Source organism: Danio rerio, chromosome 14, assembly GCF_049306965.1.
Source record: "Danio rerio strain Tuebingen ecotype United States chromosome 14, GRCz12tu, whole genome shotgun sequence".
NCBI classification, from domain to species: domain Eukaryota; kingdom Metazoa; phylum Chordata; class Actinopteri; order Cypriniformes; family Danionidae; genus Danio; species Danio rerio.
In genome coordinates this window covers 50,871,292-50,888,984 of record NC_133189.1, presented here as the reverse complement: position 1 = coordinate 50,888,984, position 17,693 = coordinate 50,871,292, and the positions used below count along the sequence as shown (strand labels likewise).

The 17,693-nt window shown below is 36.1% G+C and overlaps 1 protein-coding gene across 1 annotated transcript in view; it reads right to left on the bottom strand.

The window, feature by feature from the left end:
* cabp2b (calcium binding protein 2b) overlaps nt 1–17,693 on the bottom strand; it is a 75,922-nt gene that overhangs the window by 38,341 nt on the left and 19,888 nt on the right. Inside the window, exon 3 of the mRNA XM_021481262.3 lies at nt 2,679–2,844. Coding sequence (XP_021336937.1) covers nt 2,679–2,732 — 54 coding nt within the window. The 5' untranslated portion in view covers nt 2,733–2,844. The remainder of the gene's footprint in view (nt 1–2,678; nt 2,845–17,693) is intronic.

Genomic DNA, 17,693 nt, shown 5'->3' with positions numbered 1-17,693 from the left:
TATAAAATAGTCGACTCATAGTGCTTCAAACGAGTCGTCTTGATAACGAGTCATTAGGTGTCTCGCCATGACGTGACAACAAAGTTATTCACGCGCACACCCAAACCCGGGAGATTTGAAACCTGCAGCCCCGTCCTCTTACTCAGAAACCCACCCACACACACACACACACACACACAAACATGCTGGTCGATTGAAGTCACAGTGCGTGTGTGTGTGTGCGTATGTGTGTGTGCGCGGGTGCGCGAGGACGAGGGCAATATGTGTGTATGTGTGTGTGTGTGTGTCTGTGAAATGCGCAGAGTGTGACAAGCTAGGAGATCTCCTCGCCAGTTCTTGGAGTTTTTGCTCAATAAAATAGTCAGTCGTCTGTATTTTCAAGTCTATTGTCTGTATTTACATTCACCCACTGGCAGCTAAACTCCACGCCTTACACTATCGAGCGTGTATGCACTGTGACTACTTCTATTTTGTTGATTAGCTGCTGGGCATTTCACTCTGTCTCTCGCTGAAGGCAGTCAGTGTCAACCAATCGCAACAGGCTGTCATTCGTCCAATCAGCGCAGACTAGGTTTGCGCTAAGGAGGGGTTTGGGAACAAATGAATCACTGGACGATTCATACGGGAGTCGCTGGGATAATTAGGTAAAAATAAATGCAGATTATAAGATAATGAAGGTGTTTTTTGACCTTGCATGCATATTAGACTGTTGTTGGAGACCCTTAGAACCAATATATGACCCTATTTCATGTATAATATGGGCTCTTGAAGGATGATTATTATTTGAACAGAAGAAGAAAAAAAAACGGTCTCTTAATTATATGAATGCATACAAAACAGTAAGACTCATTCATCAGATTACATAAAACAAAAATGGGAGAAAGAGTCAAACCAACTAATAACAGAGGAAGACTGGACAGATGTGTGTCACACATGCAAAAACCACAAACTTTAGAGCTTGGATGGAAAAATCTGACAAGGTTCTTCATAACTCCTAAACTGTCTGCATTGCGTACAGGTGCTGAAAGTTTGGGCTCTTGTTGGAGACAATGTGGAACCTCAGTGGCTAACCATTTTCACGTTTTTTGGGCTTGCCCAAAAATACAGACCTTCTGGTATGAAATAGTGACTGAAAAAAAAGATAACTGTAAAAGAATTTGACTACTCATTTATTACATTATACCTTTGGAAAATACCTGAAGTTATTCCACCTATTGACAAATACTTAATTCAAATCCTTTTGGTAAGTGGCAGAAAAGCCATAACTCGAAAATGGTTTCAGTCTGATCCTCCAACAAGAGTTCAATGGATTTGAATTGTAAAGGGAATACACTGTATGAAGAGACTGACCTTTAACCTAAAATTTGATTAATAAAAGTGTAACAAGTTCCGGCAAAAATGGTCTGAATATGTCATTGTAAACAATTTGTTATAATGTATGTCAAATGTATTATGACTTGATTTTGTAACCCTTATGACAAGCACTTTGTTCTTTGTTTTTTTTTTTTTTCAATTTTTCCCCTCCTGTCTATTTTTTTCTTAATTTTATCTAAATAAATTTTTTTTAAAGAAATTGGAGGAAACAAATATACAGGGGGGCTAATAATTCAGGAGGGCTAATAATTCTGACTTCAGCTGTAAATCTACTTTATTGTTTGAGAACAATGCATGGAATTAATCTCCATCCACTCTGTCTTCTGCCACTGTTTAGGCAAAAGGTGCAGATCATTCATTCATTTATTGTCTTTACGACTTAATCCCTTTATTAATCTGTGGTCGCCACTGTATATGTTTTACGCAACGGATGCCCTTCCAGCTGCTACCTATCACTGGAAGACTGTGCAGATCAATTTTATCCTATTTTATTTTATATTATTTATCATCTTTGTAGTATATTCAGTTGTTCCTATGCAAGTCAAAAGTCAAGTCAAGTTGCAAAAGTAAATCCTGAAGACTGTGTGTTTTGCTTTTATCTCCCCCTAGTGGTAGACCACATGTGCTTGGTTTCTGGCATTCCAAGTCTGTCCACATGAGAGATTAAAAAAACTAAACAACCCAATCTGACTTGATTGATTGAGTTATTTTCAAAGATATGAAGACAAACCGAAAAGTAAACTCGAGATTCACGCTGCTTTATGCCTCACTGATGACGCCCTTTTAGTATGAAATTGTGACTGAAAAATTTGATGCAGTTTGATGTAGAATCCTTAACTGTAATGTTATCTCCTCTTTAATCCTTTTTAATCATGCATGTGATCAGATTCAGAAATGTATTTGTGATAATTTAACTGTATATAATTTCATGCTTATTTAGCAAACACGGCTGTACTTATTTTTATTTGCACTTGGTTTGTATGATATTTTGCACTGACCTTCGGGAAAACCTCACTCCTTGCATTTTTTAATTTGCATCTTTTTATGTTTGTCCATATTATGCTAAAACCATGCGAGCTCAATTAAATTATGTTGTATACATCTTGTGTAATCACTTCATTTTTATTAATTTATTCGTTTAATATTATTTATGTTTTTACTTTTATTTATTTTTAATTCGTAATTTAATTCAGCTTAATTTAATGTTTAACTTTTTAATTTTTTAAATAATTAAATTTAATTAAACTAAACTAGATTATACTAAACTAGATTTAGTCATTTTACATTTTTTTTATATTACTTACCTGTCTCATTTCACTGTTATCTCCAGTGTTCCTCGTCTCTCTGCTTCCTGGCATAATGCCCTCCTGATCTCATGGTGTCTGTCTCCAGATTCCCTCCATGTACCCGGTTCCTCCATATGATCCTCCACTCCCTCCTTTTAATCCGATCCACATCTCCAATTCCAAGCTGCAATAGACTTTGTATGGTTATGCTATTCATCTGCCATCATATTCAATAAACTGTTTACCTTACTCACAGTATCTGGTCTATGTCTTCCTTCTGAGATAATAATTTACATACATTTAAATGAATAACATCAAAAGCTGCATTTCCCCAAAAATGCAGTTAAATACCAAATCCTTAAAAATGATTATGTAGAATTATTGATCATTTACTGCAATTGAATTTCCTGATATTATAGTGAATTAAAAAAAGAAAAGAAAATTAATTTCTTAAATTACATCCTGTGATTCTGTACTTACTAGTTAAACTGCAAATCATTGTTGAACATTAATACAAAGTTACTGTAAAAATGTAGAGCTACAAAGCATTATAAATCGCCTTACATCATCATCTCATAAAAACAATAAAACCTTTATTGATGCAACTAGCGAGACATTTCCTGAGTCACAGCCTGCCACATGCTACATTTCAACAGTGTGAATGTGCTTTTACATCCTCACTAAACATATTTACCAGTTTGCGTCATGACTAACTGACATGCAAAGAGTAATAAACTGAAATGAACACTGTGTTTGAAGACATTGTGCAAGTTTAAAATTCACCCTGACCGGCTCTGACCGTATATAATGGGTTGTGTTGACATCACCGGGTGTGTATCTGAGAGTACAGGATAACACTCAGCTCATTTCTTCTAAATATTTTGTAAAAGAGAAGAGCTGAGGGACAGAGGAGCAGAGATTTCCCTATACTGAGGTTTTACATAATGGTGAGTATTGATAACAGATATGTGCTGTGAAAATAATGTAACTTGTAAATAATCAGCTATGAAGAAAAGTTGTACTATACTTTATATAACTATACCAAATAGTTAAACTGTTAATAAACAGTTTCCGTATTTTGTGATTCTGTTGTAAATTTGACGATGAGATAAACCAGGAGGATTTTCGGGCAAAAGCAGAATCCTTTAATAAGAACCTGCCGTCGCTGTGGCGTTCATCGTGAAATCTCTCAACTACTGCAGCATGCACTCAGTTAAATACACAATTTAGCGGGCAGCGCTTATTAGTTGAAACAGTGGAAGCTGCCATTACAGGTTTGATATTGTTTTCTGAGATTTGCCTGAAAGCATCACCTGGCCATTTGTTATGCACACAGCCGTGCCTGGAACTGACAATAATGCAGTACTTTGGAGACATGATACTTTATTTCACACATAGGCGGTCAGACCTGATGTGCCTAGCACTTATAATTTGCATTACTTTGGATAAACGATACTGTCGGAGAGCATCTTACGGTGTAAAAACATAGTTTAGATATTTAAAGAAATTTGTAATCTTTCAATTCACAAGTGGTTTCTGTTTATTTTTGGTGGTAAATGGCATTATGAGACATTGATTTGTGCTCTGTCGACTTCTGATGTTGAAAATTTAACTATGGTCTAAAGCAGTGTTTCTCAACTGGTCGCGGGAACATTTTCAGTGGGTCGCGGAGGAGTGTGTGATCAAAAAACAACTAAAGTTTAATTTGTAACTTATTTTGCTTATATCAGACTTTTATTTTGAAATGCGCATGCAACAACTGTACCGTTTGAGATGTGAAATTTCAGCGCAAGTACAACGCTGAATATGTAAAGTGTGGATTTACATATATTGATGACAAAAAAGGCTTAAAAACTCAGTGTGTCATATGTAGTGACGTGCTCTCACAAGAGAGCTTGAAACCTTATAAATTAAAACGACATTTAGAAACCAAACATCCCAGTAGCAAGGACAAACCTGTGAACTGTTGTCATAGACGACTCCAAAAGCTGAGGGCATCGCAAAAGTGCCTCAGATCCTCATGTTCAAAACAAGTACAGGCACTCCGCTCATACTGTGCTCACCGTGTAGCAAAGGCCAAGAAAGCCCACACAATAGCAGAAGAGCAAATAACTGGTGATTATTATAAAATGGTTATGATTGTTTTAATCATTTTACTTTAATTTGCAGGTTTGTTCTGTTCAACCGGATCAGTGTTAATGTTTTATTAACAGTTCAGTTTATTTTATGGTAAATGAACTTTTCCTTACCCTAACCACTGTTTACAGTATTTGACGTTTTTATTCTGTAATATTACTATAATTTGATACATTTTGTTAAATGACAGCAGTAAAATATTGTTTATTTGTAAGTCTTGGTGACTTTCTTATGATTTATCTGTCACTACTTGTGTATGTTAGCAAATAAATACAAATTAATTATACTGTAATTCCTAAAATTATATTATAGTTCCTAAAAATTTGGGTCGCAGCTTGATGACCATGTAAAAATGTGGGTCCGATGGCCAAACCAGTTGAGAAGCACTGGTCTACAGTTTATCAAAGTGGCTTTCATTGACATTTTAGTAGTTTGAGACAAGATAGTGTATAAGAAATAATTTATAGAGAAATAAGGCTGTAAAATAACAGAAAATGTACTGGAAGTTTATTACTTGTCGCGTAATATACAACACTAACCAAGACAATATATCACTTTAAATCAGAGATGCCCAAACTATACCCAATTCATCTATAGCGCATGTCTTTGAACCAACACGAGGAGAACATGCAATCTCCACACAGAAATGCCAACTGACCCAGCCAGGACTCGAACCAGTGACCTTCTTGCTGTGAGGCGACAGTGCTAACCACTAAGCCACCGTGTCACCTTCAACAGGGAAAAATAATAAATAAAAACATGAATCACAAAATACGGGAAAACTGTCCCTTTACAGTTATTTATTTTTACAGTGTAGTGACGTCTTTCCATGGGCCAACTAACCTTTGATATGGCCCATCATCCCAACTGAGAAGAGAGGAAGAATGATGGGGATGGTTTAAAGGCTGTCATTTCAAATTTAATATAACCTTTTATTAGTTTGTTTAGTTAAGCTACAAAAAAGCTACCTGAAATTAAAAGCTTCAATTTAAATGCTGTCAATTAGTGAAGTTTATTCATAAACTAATTTCGAGAGGATCACATGCTTATGATTTATCACGGCCGGTCTCGCATTTGCTAATCACTATCTTCCAATCATATGAGCCCTAAGCTACTATAAATAGCCTCAGTTTTCAGTTCACTTTATCTTCGTTTGGAAGAAACCCCCCTCCTCCCCTATTCTCCTCCTTTACCTCTGATTGGGCGGCACGGCAGCCCAGTGGTTAGCACTGTGAGCCCCACAGCAAGAACAATGCCAGTCCTGGTTCCACAGGACCGGTGGGTGTATCTGTGAGGAGTTTGTATGTTCTCCCTGTGTCCGCGTGGGTTTTCCCCGGGTTCTCCGGTTTCCTCCCACCATCCAAAGACATTCAACATACATAACAATCAAGCTTGTCTAATCCCTTGTGTTCCCTTAGCTACCGCAGCAGGGAAGTTCTGAGATCCACCGAGCTCAGGCTCCCCTCTTGCTCTGCCAACGGGAGGAAGCCCTGGGCTCGAGGAGCCCTTGAGCTCGGGGCTCTCTCCCGGGACAGCATGCCAAATAAGCTTTTATAAATCATCAGCTAAGTGTGAACTCTTGAAATCAGATTTGTTTAAAATGTGCATGCTGTCACACGACGAAGTGACTTTGGTGAGCAAATGAAGGCAAGAGCAGATTCTGCTTGACTAGTGTGTTCAGCAATGCACTCCTGTGTTATAAATGTGATTATGTTGTTGTTTTTTGCAATAGTTATGCTTTTAAAAGACTTGTATTGCATTAGGTAATACTATTCAAAATAATGTTTTCTATTTATTTTTAAATGTTAGGTAATAAATTAGGAAATTCGGTCACACTTTACAATAAGGTTCATTAGTTAATGTTAATTAATACATTTACTAACATGAACAAACAATGAACAATACATTTACTACAGTATTTGTTCATATCAGTTAACGTTAGTTAAGTTCATTGTTAGTTTGTTAACTCATGGTGCATTAACTAATGTTAACAAGCATGGACTTGAATGTTAATAATGCATTAGTAAATGTTTAATTATGATTAATAAATGCTGTACATGTGTTGTTTCTGATTATTTCATGTTAGTAAATGCATTAACTAATGAACCTTATTGTAAAGTGTTACCGGAAATTCATTCATTCAACTTTTTTTTTCGGATTAGTCCCTTTATTAATTTGGGGTCACCACAGTGGAGTGAACCACCAACTTATCCAGCATATGTTTTACACAGCGGATGCCCTTCCAGCTGCAACCCATCACTGGGAAACATCCATATACACTACAGACAATTTAGCTCACCCAATTCACCTATACCACATGTCTTTGGACTGTGGGGGAAACTGGAGCACCCGGAGGAAACCCACGTGAAGACAAGGAGAAAACACAAACTCCACACAGAAATGCCAACTGACCCAGCCGGGACTCAAACCAGCAACCTTCTTGCTGTGAGGCGATCGTGCAACCAATTGCGCAACCATGTTATCCCTAAATTACAAAATTAACAATGGCAACTTTATAGTGAAATAGTTTGGTATATTCTATCATGTCTATCAATGATATTTGGTTTTTGGCCCTTCATACGAAAAGGTTTGGACACCCCTGCTTCAAACTATTAAAAATGTTAATAAAGTCACTTTGTCAAACTTTTCAACATCAAAAGACAAAGAAAAATTCATTCATTAACTCCTTTTCTTTCGCCTTAATCCCACCATGAACCACCAACTTATCCAGCATATGTTTTTCTTAGCGGGCGCCCTTATAGCCGCAACCCAGTACTGGGAAACACCCATACACACTCACATTCACCTACTATTGCACATGTCTTTGAACCGTGGGGGAAACCAGAGTACCCGGAAGAAACCCACGCCAACACAGGGAGAACTTGACCACTCAAAACAGAAATGCCAACTGACCCAGCCAGGACTCGAGCCAGAGACCTTCTTGCTGTGAAGCAACAGTGCTAACCACTGAGCCACCATGTCACCTTCAACTAGGAAAAATAATAAATAAAAACATGAATCACAATATAGGGCAAAACTGCCAATTTACAGATATTTATTTTTACAGTGTAGTGGCTTATATAAGAGGTATATATGGTTTAGTAGTGGTATATAAGGTTTAGTGTAAATTAGTGGTATAACTAAAAGCCTCACTATTCTAAAAATGATAGAAACTAACTGTTATTAACAATTTACATTTACATTTAGTCATTTAGCAGACGCTTTTATCCAAAGCAACTTACAAATGAGGACAAGGAAGCAACTAACACAACTATAAGAGCAACAATGAATAAGAGTTATAGGCAAGTTTCAGGTCTGTAAAGTCTAAGAAGGAAAGCATTAGTAATTTTTTTTTTTTTGAGTACAGTTAGTGGTATATCCAGAGAGGCAATTGCAGATTAGGAAGTGTAGTGGAGACTAAATAGTTGAGTTTTAGTCGTTTCTTGAAAACAGCGATTTCAGAACTGTTCGGAAAAAAGATTTATTAGTCAGACTGTTATTGCAGACTAACATAAGATCTGATAAAGTGGGAATACTGTAGATTATGATGGTTGAGTTACTGTCCAGATTCGTTTTCAGCTTCAGCGGATCTTACGCAAGAGACAGATAATGAAACTCCAACAAGGCCAAAAGGTTGGGCGGCTTTCAGGAAGTGATTACTTTAAGATCTTAATGGGAAATCCTTTATGATGAAAGTTGTAAAGCTGAGAACATTCATTGCGTGAAAAGATAAAAAAAATCTTGGTTTTATAACAGTTTGTCTTGTTTTTTATTTATCTAACTTGCTGTAAAAACAGCCTGAGTTATGAGGACTCATTATTTTTTTTACTTTTCAACCAATTATTTTCAAAGTCTTAAGCATAAATTTAAGGTTTAACAGATTTTGTCAGGTTTATGGTTAAGAAATAAAATACAACCCTAGTGTAATGAAGATTAAAATATACATATTTTTTATTTACAGTTAGTCAAATTTTTTCGCCCTCCCGTGAATTAATTTTTTTTTATATATATATATTTACCAAATGCTGTTTAACACAGCAAGGAATTTTTTACGGTACTTCATCAAATATTACTTTTTTTCTGGAGAGTTTTATTTTGACTAGTATTGTAATGTGAAGTGGAAGGCTGACAAGGAAGTGAGGATCCAAATGCAGGGTTCATTATGAAGAGAATGGTCAGGCAAGCAAAAGTCAACACAGGAGTAAACAGATGTATACGGGCAATCCAGAGTCGTGGTCGATAAACAGGCAGATGGCCAGTACAGGCAGGCAGCAGGCGACGTAAACAAACAAACAAGGTGAGGGTCAAAACATGGCTAGGAAAATGCGTTGTAATGTTCACAATCAGTATAACAAAACTTCTTTTAAAGTCCATGTAATCAGTTCTGAACAGCTTCAGTTATGTGTTAGCAATCAGTGGGAAACTGGAACAGGTGTGAGTGTGTGGTGCATGACTGGATCTTGTGGTCCATATAACAGCAGATTTGTAGTTTTATGTGACCTGTGAGTTTACCAGCGATCTGTAAGGGTTAGATCGCTGGTGATTGGGACAAGTATAAAAGCAGTTTTTCATTTTTTAAAACCATTTTAAGGTCAATATTATTAGCTTCCTTAAACAATATCTGTTTTCAATTGTCTACAGAACAAACCACTGTTATATAATGACTTGCCTAATTACCCTAACTTGCCTTATTAACCTAGTTAAACCTTCAAATGTCACTTTAAGCTGAATACTTGTGTCTTGAAAAATATTTAGTAAAACCTTATTTACTGTCATCATGGCAAAGATAAAAAAAATCAGTTTTTAGAGATGAGTTATTAAAACTATTATGTTTAGAAATGTGTTGAAGAAAATCTCTCTGTTAAACAGAAATTGGGGAAAAATATAACAATAATTCAGCTAATAATTCAGGGGGGCTAATAATTTTGACTTTAACTGTATATACAAAAATGAATTTTATTTTATTTGGACATAAATGTTAGACATAAAAGCGGTGCTTATTCTCTCTTAAAAAATAAAGGCGCCAAGAAAACCCAAAAAGAGGATTGCAAATAGTACCATTAAATCAAAATTTCTTCAAATAACATTATTTTTCCATAGCATAGAGAACATTCATTCATGAATAAAAGATCATTTTTCCACTATAAAAAGAGTCTTTTGAAGAAGGAAATGTTCCATGGATGCTAAAGCTTCTTCATAGAACCATCAAACCCAATAAAGAACCTTTTTTTTAGAGTGCAACCAAATTTATGTTTAATATTTAATGGAAAAAAATTGTAGCCAATATCATTATACCTGTTAACTATCAAAAAACTCTTCACAGTGGATGAGAATGTCTCAGATTGCACAGATGCTGGTTTTTCTCTGCGTGCTGATTGGATGCTCAACGGCTTTCCCTCACTATGATGTCATCAGTGAAGATGAAGACATAAAAGATGTTAAACATGTGGAGAGAGAAAGACGAGATGCTGAAATAACTGTAAGTATATATCCCGTATTCTGGACTGATTGTCAAAACTACACTGTAGTTGTTCTGCCGTAAAGGCTGGGGGGGGGAGTTAGGACGATTCTAAGGGCCCATATATACAGACGACACAGACAGACAGAGAGATAGATAGATTGATAGGTGAAATGATATATAGGTGAAACTATAGAACAATGGATAGGTGGAACGATAGATAAGTGGAATGATGGATAGGTGGAACAATAGATACAGTAGGAGGAACAAGATGGATAGGTGGAACGATAGATAGGTGGAACAATAAGATAGGTGGAACAATAGAATCATAGATAGGTAAAACGATAGAGGTGGAACAATAAGTGGAACAATAGGACGGTAGATAAGTGGAACGATAGAATGATGGACAGGTGGAACGATAGACAGGTGGAACAATTAAACGATAGATAGGTTGAACAATAGATAGGTGGACGATAGAACGATGGATAGGTGGAAAGATTGATAGGTACATTTACATTTAGTCATTTAGCAGACGCTTTTATCCAAAGCGACTTACAAATGAGGACAAGGAAGCAATTTACACAACTATAAGAGCAACAATGAATAAGTGCTATAGGCAAGTTTCAGGTCTGTAAAGTCTAAGAAGGAAAGCATTAGTATTTTTTTTTTTTTGAGTACAGTTAAAACCGATAGATAGGTGAAACGATAGATAAGTGGAACAATAGAACGATGGATAGGTGGAACGATAGAGGTGAAAAATAGATAAGTAGAACGATAGATGGACAGACAGACAGACAGACAGACAGACAGACAGACAGACAGACAGACAGACAGACAGAAAGACAGACAGACAGACAGACAGACAGACAGACAGACAGATAGATAGATAGATAGATAGATAGATAGATAGATAGATAGATAGATAGATAGATAGATAGATAGATAGATAGATAGATAGATAGATAGATAGATCTGAGTGTCGATTGAACATTATAGGTGAACATCTGCTGTTGACAAACAACTAATTGTTAATTGCTAATCCGTTAAACATCTCAAGATCCAACACAAACAAATACTTTTGCTGCTTGTTTAAACTATTTAAAATGAGTTGAAACAACACAATTCTTATTATGTTTTGCTTTATGTTCAATCCACTTAAATTTCTAAAAATGATTAAGTTAATGTTATTAATTTGTGTGGAACCCAGCATTTGTAAATAAACAACTCCTTAAACTGTGTTTGACTTTGCGAAAAGTAAAAGTTCTATTGCTATTTATTACTATTCCAATCCTACAGTTCTGATATTATTGAACGAGTTATGATAATCAGTGGTCGCTTTAGTTAAGCTCTTGACATTTACATTTTTCTGGCTGCTCCATGTCTGTGTTTGTAAATCACATGTCTACAAATGTACCATATTTACTCTTCAGGACACGGATTTCACTCCACCAGTGTGTCGTATGGTAAATGGGAGTTTGGACTGTCCTTATCCATGTGGTAACACAACCTGGGAAGCGACGTACATCATGACAGATGGAAACGGATCAGGAATTGATCATCCCTCTTTTTCTGCTCACATTTCTGACGAAGGGAATAATGACTTCATCATTGACATCGATTCAACTGTGGATGAAAACGGATTCAATGCAACCCTGGTGAAATATATAGTTTCATGCTGCCTGAAAGACGTCCAGATCTCTGCGGTGGACAAGGCAGGCAACAAGGCAGAGTGTCCTTTGAGTATAAACCGACCTGTGACCACAATCAACCCAATGACTATCAGTCCCACATCCAGTAGCTCCACCACAGTCATCTCACTTTGGTCAGGTTTAATAGTGATGATGTTTAAATCTATGCTGCTTTAACATGCAGCAGCGTTTCTCAATCCCGGTCCTCGTGCCCCACCAATCTGCATTTTTTGCATGTGTCTCTTATTTAAACACAACTGATTTAGATTAGCTCGTAAATAAGCTCTGTCTGTCTCTGTGTGTGTGTGTGTGTGTGTGTGTGTGTGTGTGTGTGTGTGTGTGTGTGTGTGTGTGTGTGTGTGTGTGTGTGTGTGTGTGTGTGTGTGTGTGTGTGTGTGTGTGTGTGTGTGTGTGTGTGTGTGTGTGTGTGTGTGTGCGTGCGTGCGTGCGTGCGTGCGTGCGTGCGTGCGTGCGTGCGTGCGTGCGTGCGTGCGTGCAACACAATGGCGCAGTAGGTAGTGCTGTGGCCTCACAGTAAGAAGGTCTCTGGTTCGAGCCTTGGCCGGGTCAGTTAGCATTTCTGTGTGGAGTTTGCATGTTCTCCCTGCGTTCACATGGGTTTCCTCCGGGTGCTCTGGTTTCCCCCACAGTCCAAAGACATGTGGTATAGGTGGTGTATGGGTGTGTATGGATGTTTCCCAGAGATGGATTGCAGCTGGAAGGGCATCCGCTGTGTAAAACATATGCTGGATAAGTTGGCGGTTCATTCCGGTATGGCGACCCCAGATAAATAAAGGGACTAAGACAAAAAGAAAATAAATGAATGAATATAAATATATATACAGTATATGAATATATGAAGAGTTCAGATGCAAACCCCACTAAATCCATCAGACCTCTTTTTTGTAAATGAGCATTTTCTATCAGGCTCCTCTGATTGGGTTCAGAAGTTTCATGTAATGATGAAGGTTATTAGCAAGTAAATAAAATACCTTTTTTCAAAAATGTCACTTTAGAAAATTCTTTGTAAATTTTCTTTTGTGTCAAAACCAGCTAAATCCACTCCTGCTTTTAATGGAAAAATCTCTAAATCCACCTGTTGGGGCAACTGTATACATACAGTTGAAGTCAGAATTATTAGCCCCCCTGATTTATTAGATCACTTGTTTATTTTTTATTTTTTTTCAACACATTTCTAAACATAATATTTTTAATAACTACTTAACAACTTAAAGTGACATTTTAAAGGCTTAACTAGGTCAATTAGGTTAACCAGGCAGGTTAGGGTAATTAGGCAAGTTATTGTATAACGATGGTTTGTTCTGTAGACAGTCGAGAAAAAATATAGATTTAAGAGGCTAATAATTTTGTCCCTAAAATGGTGTTTAAAAAATTTAAAACTGCTTTTATTCTAGCCGAAAAAAAACCCAAATAAGACTTTCTCCATAAAAAAAATATAATCAGACATACTGTGAAAATGTCCTTGCTCTGTTAAACATCATTTGGAAAATATTTTAAAAAGAAAAATAAAATTCAAAGGGGTCTAATAATTCTGACTTCAACTATATATATTTATGTGTGTGAAATTACATGATACCCCCTAAATTATTTGGAAACCCTTAAAGAAATGCTGGCATATACAATAAATGAGCACATAAAAATAAAGAAAAAAGAGAGATGTATGGTAAATGATAAGTGTAACAGCTGATTGGTATTATGATGTATTCACAGTTCATTTTAGGGATTATGCCACTGCTTTATTTACACAATGGCAGTTCAAAAGTTGTTCAAAATTCAATGATTGTCCTAATTTCTCTCTCTTTTTTAATGTCTACATTTTTTCATAATAAACCTGCCACTTATACATGTTTGTGATTCTTTGTGGTTTTATTTTTTAGTAGAGAGGCGCTAAAATTAAAAATCTTTTTTTTCAGCAACTACAAATTAAATATACCATTTGTTTGAGGATCCATGCACAATGAATCTGATTATTATTTTCTGTAAGTACTTCTACAAATACCCATTGCTTTGACTGTGAAGTCTTGTGAAGTCTTGAGATTCTGTACTGTAGATTCCTCACATTGCATACAACGACATTATGGCAAAATACTTTTTAAAAAATATAATAAAAAAAACTTACACTGAATAAACCTTTACTAAACCTAGATAGTGAGGCATTGCCAGAGTCACAACCTGTCTTGCTTCATTTTAAAAATGTAATTTTAATTTTACATCACTTAGTTTGCACAAAAGCGTTGCCCATTGGAATGAACACTGTGTCTGAACATATTGTGCAAGTTTTTAAATTCCACTCTGACATTATAAAGGTGTGTTGACATGATTGGGTGTATCTGAGATTACAGGATAAAACTCAAGCCGTTTCTCTAACATAATTAGACATAAAAAAAAAAACATAAAAGAAAAGGAATTGAACAGGGGGACACAAAACCTGAGACTTTCACTACTGAAGTTTCATCTAATAATGGTGAGTACTGCGCAAATTAATATTATTTAAAATAATACATGAAAACAAGTATTCATTCATTCATTCATTTTCTTTTCGGCTTAATCCCTTTATTAATCCGGGGTCGCCACAGCGGAATGAACCTCCAACTTATCCAGCACGTTTTTTAAGCAATGGATATCCATCCAGCCGCAATCCATCTCTGGGAAACATCCACACTCACTCATTCACACTCATACGGACAATTTTAGCTTACCCAATTCACCTGTACCGCATGTCTTTGGACTGTGGGGGAAACCGGAGCACCCGGAGGAAACCCACGCGAACGCAGGGAGAACATGCAAACTCCACACAGAAACGCCAACTGAGCCAGCCGAGGCTCAAACCAGCGACCTTCTTGCTGTGAGGTGACAGCACTACCTACTGTGCCACTATGTCACCTTCGACACACTTTACAATAAGTTATAATCAGTTTATGTATTTACCAACATAAACTAAGAATGAACAATATTTGTACAGCATTTATTAATCACAGTACAACATTTACTATTGCACTATTAAAATTCATGCTTGTTAACATTTGTTAATGTACCGTGAGTCAACATGAACTAACAATATACAACTGTATTTTCAATGCAATCTCATGGCAATTCATAACTTTATGATTCATATGAATTTGTACAATCTTATTCGTACAAGTTGCTCATCCCTCAATGAGAGTTTAGGGGTGGGGTTTGGTGCCACGCCTCCTTCATCATACATTTTCCATCGAATGAACTCTGAATTTATAAAAATAAGCCACTAAACTGACAAAACTTTAATAGTTATGTTGCCTCGTGAGATCAGGCTGTTTTTTTTTTCATTAATTAACAAATTAATACTGAGATAAAGGTATTGTTCATAGCTTGTTTAGGCAACATGGTGGCTCAGTGATTAGCACTCACAGCAAGAAGGTCGCTGGTTCGAGTCCCAGCTGGGTCAGTTGTCTGGATCTTCCCCAGTACTGGGATGCAGTTGGAAAGGCATCCACTGTGCAAAACATATGGTGGATAAGTTGGCGGTTCATACCGCTGTGGCGCTCCCTGATGAATAAAAGGACTAAGCTGAAGAAAAATAAATAAATGAATGAAATGCTTGTTCATGCTAGTAAAGGCATTAATTAACCTTAATCAATACAATATTATTGTAAAGTGTTACCCAAAAATAATGAATAAATAAATATTTATCTCTCAGCGATAAATGGCCAAACAACGTTGCTGTGTATATTAGTGCATATGATCAAAGACTTTTGTAGAGTAAAATGGTTCCATGAATGCGAAAGTTGCTTCATGGAAGCATCAAGGGCATCAATAAAGAACCTCTATTTTATTATAGTGCAATCAAGATGCATGTTTAACATATAATGAAAATAGTTCTTCTGTCCAGCATTAATATAACTGTTGCACTTTAAAACTCTTCACAGTTGATGAGAATAATTCAGATTGTACAGATGCTGGGTTTTCTCTGTATTCTGATTGGTTGGTCGATGGCTTTTCCTCACTATGATGTCAACAGTGAAGATAAAGTCATGAAAGATGTTGAATGGGTGGCGAGAGAAAGACGAGATGCTGAAATGACTGTAAGTGTCATACATTATGTGTTGATTCTCAGATTATACTTTTTTTAAACACAGCTAATGTCTTATTTAACTGAGAGACATGTATATTTGCTTTTCAGGAGACTGATTTCACTCCACCAGCGTGTCGTGTGGTGAATGCGAGTTTGGACTGTCCTTATTCATGTGGAAACGCAACCTGGGAAGTGACGTACATCATAACAGATCGAAACGCTTCAGGAATTGCTAACCGCTATGCTACTTTATATGACCCTGGTAAGAGGAACTTTACTATTTCCCACTACAGTGAGGAAACTGTTGATGAAAATGGCTTCAGTGCAATAGTGGTGAAATATCTTGGTTCCTGCTGCCTCAAAGATGTCAGGATTAAAGTGGTGGACAATGCGGGAAACCAGGCAGAGTGTCCTTTGGATATAAAACTACCTATAAAAACCTCATCCAGCAGCTCCACCACAGTCATCTCACTTTGGTCAGGTTTATTAGCGATGACACTCAAGTCTATGCTGCTTTAACATGAATCTGCATGATGTATACAATACATATGTGGCAGAATATGAAAAAGAAATATGGTACTTATGCTTTTTGTTATTTTTTTTATTATTATTATTTTTGCTGTAGTTGTTACAGCATTTAAATTATGCTCCTTGAACATTAGACAATACGTTATATCATATAATTTATTTTTATTTATTTAATTTTTTTTTTTTAACAAGCTGCAAACCTTTGGATTTTTCTTTAGAGTTTCAGGTTGCAAACAAAAACAGTTTTCTCTTTTTAGTTGAACACAAAAGAAGATATTTTGAACAATGTTGAAGGCAAGAACCTGTAACCATTGACTGCCATACAGAAAAAAACAAATATTACAGAAGTCAACGATTACAGGTTTCCAGTATTCTTCAAAATGTCTTCTTTTGTGTTCAAAAAAATAAATAAAAAAAAACCTCAAAAAAGTTTGTGACAGGTGAAGATTGAGTAAATGATGACAGGATCTTCAGTTTTGGGTGAACTGTCCCTTTAATCATGACTTGTCAATAGCTGTGTTCTATTTATGATAAAGCCTGAACACATCACCGTATGACTGCAGAATATATTTAGCAACATTCAAAATAAATAAAGAAAAAAATGTTATTTGTGCAGAAAAACTACATTACCCATGATGCTGTAGGGAAAAATCTGAGAGCAAAGCATGCCAAGAGACCTCTTTAGCTCCGCCCACACTCTTGAAGCAATGCAAATGATGTAATAAATTCTGAGTCTCTATGCTCTTACATGTTCATAAATAATTGTATATGCATAATTTGCAAGAAGTGTGTGTTGTAACAAAATTAATATATTCAATAAACAGTTTCTGTGTATTCAATTCCATTTTTGTCATTTCTGTTATCATATACATATAAGAATTACTACATAAAACGATCCTTGGTGGCGTCGAATCCTAGCTGACCAAGGTTCAGAAATATGATAAAAACAGGAAACACGCCCATTTGTACACACAGTTTTATGATTTTTTTTCAAATCATAAAAAAAACTCAGACATGAATCACCACACATTTAATCTAGTCCTGTCAGATGTAATTTATACCTTTTCCACATTACTTCAAAACAAGTGAAGGAAAAGTCTGCTTTGACATGCAAGGTCTGAAAATGCAAACATGCAAAAAAAGCCTAAACA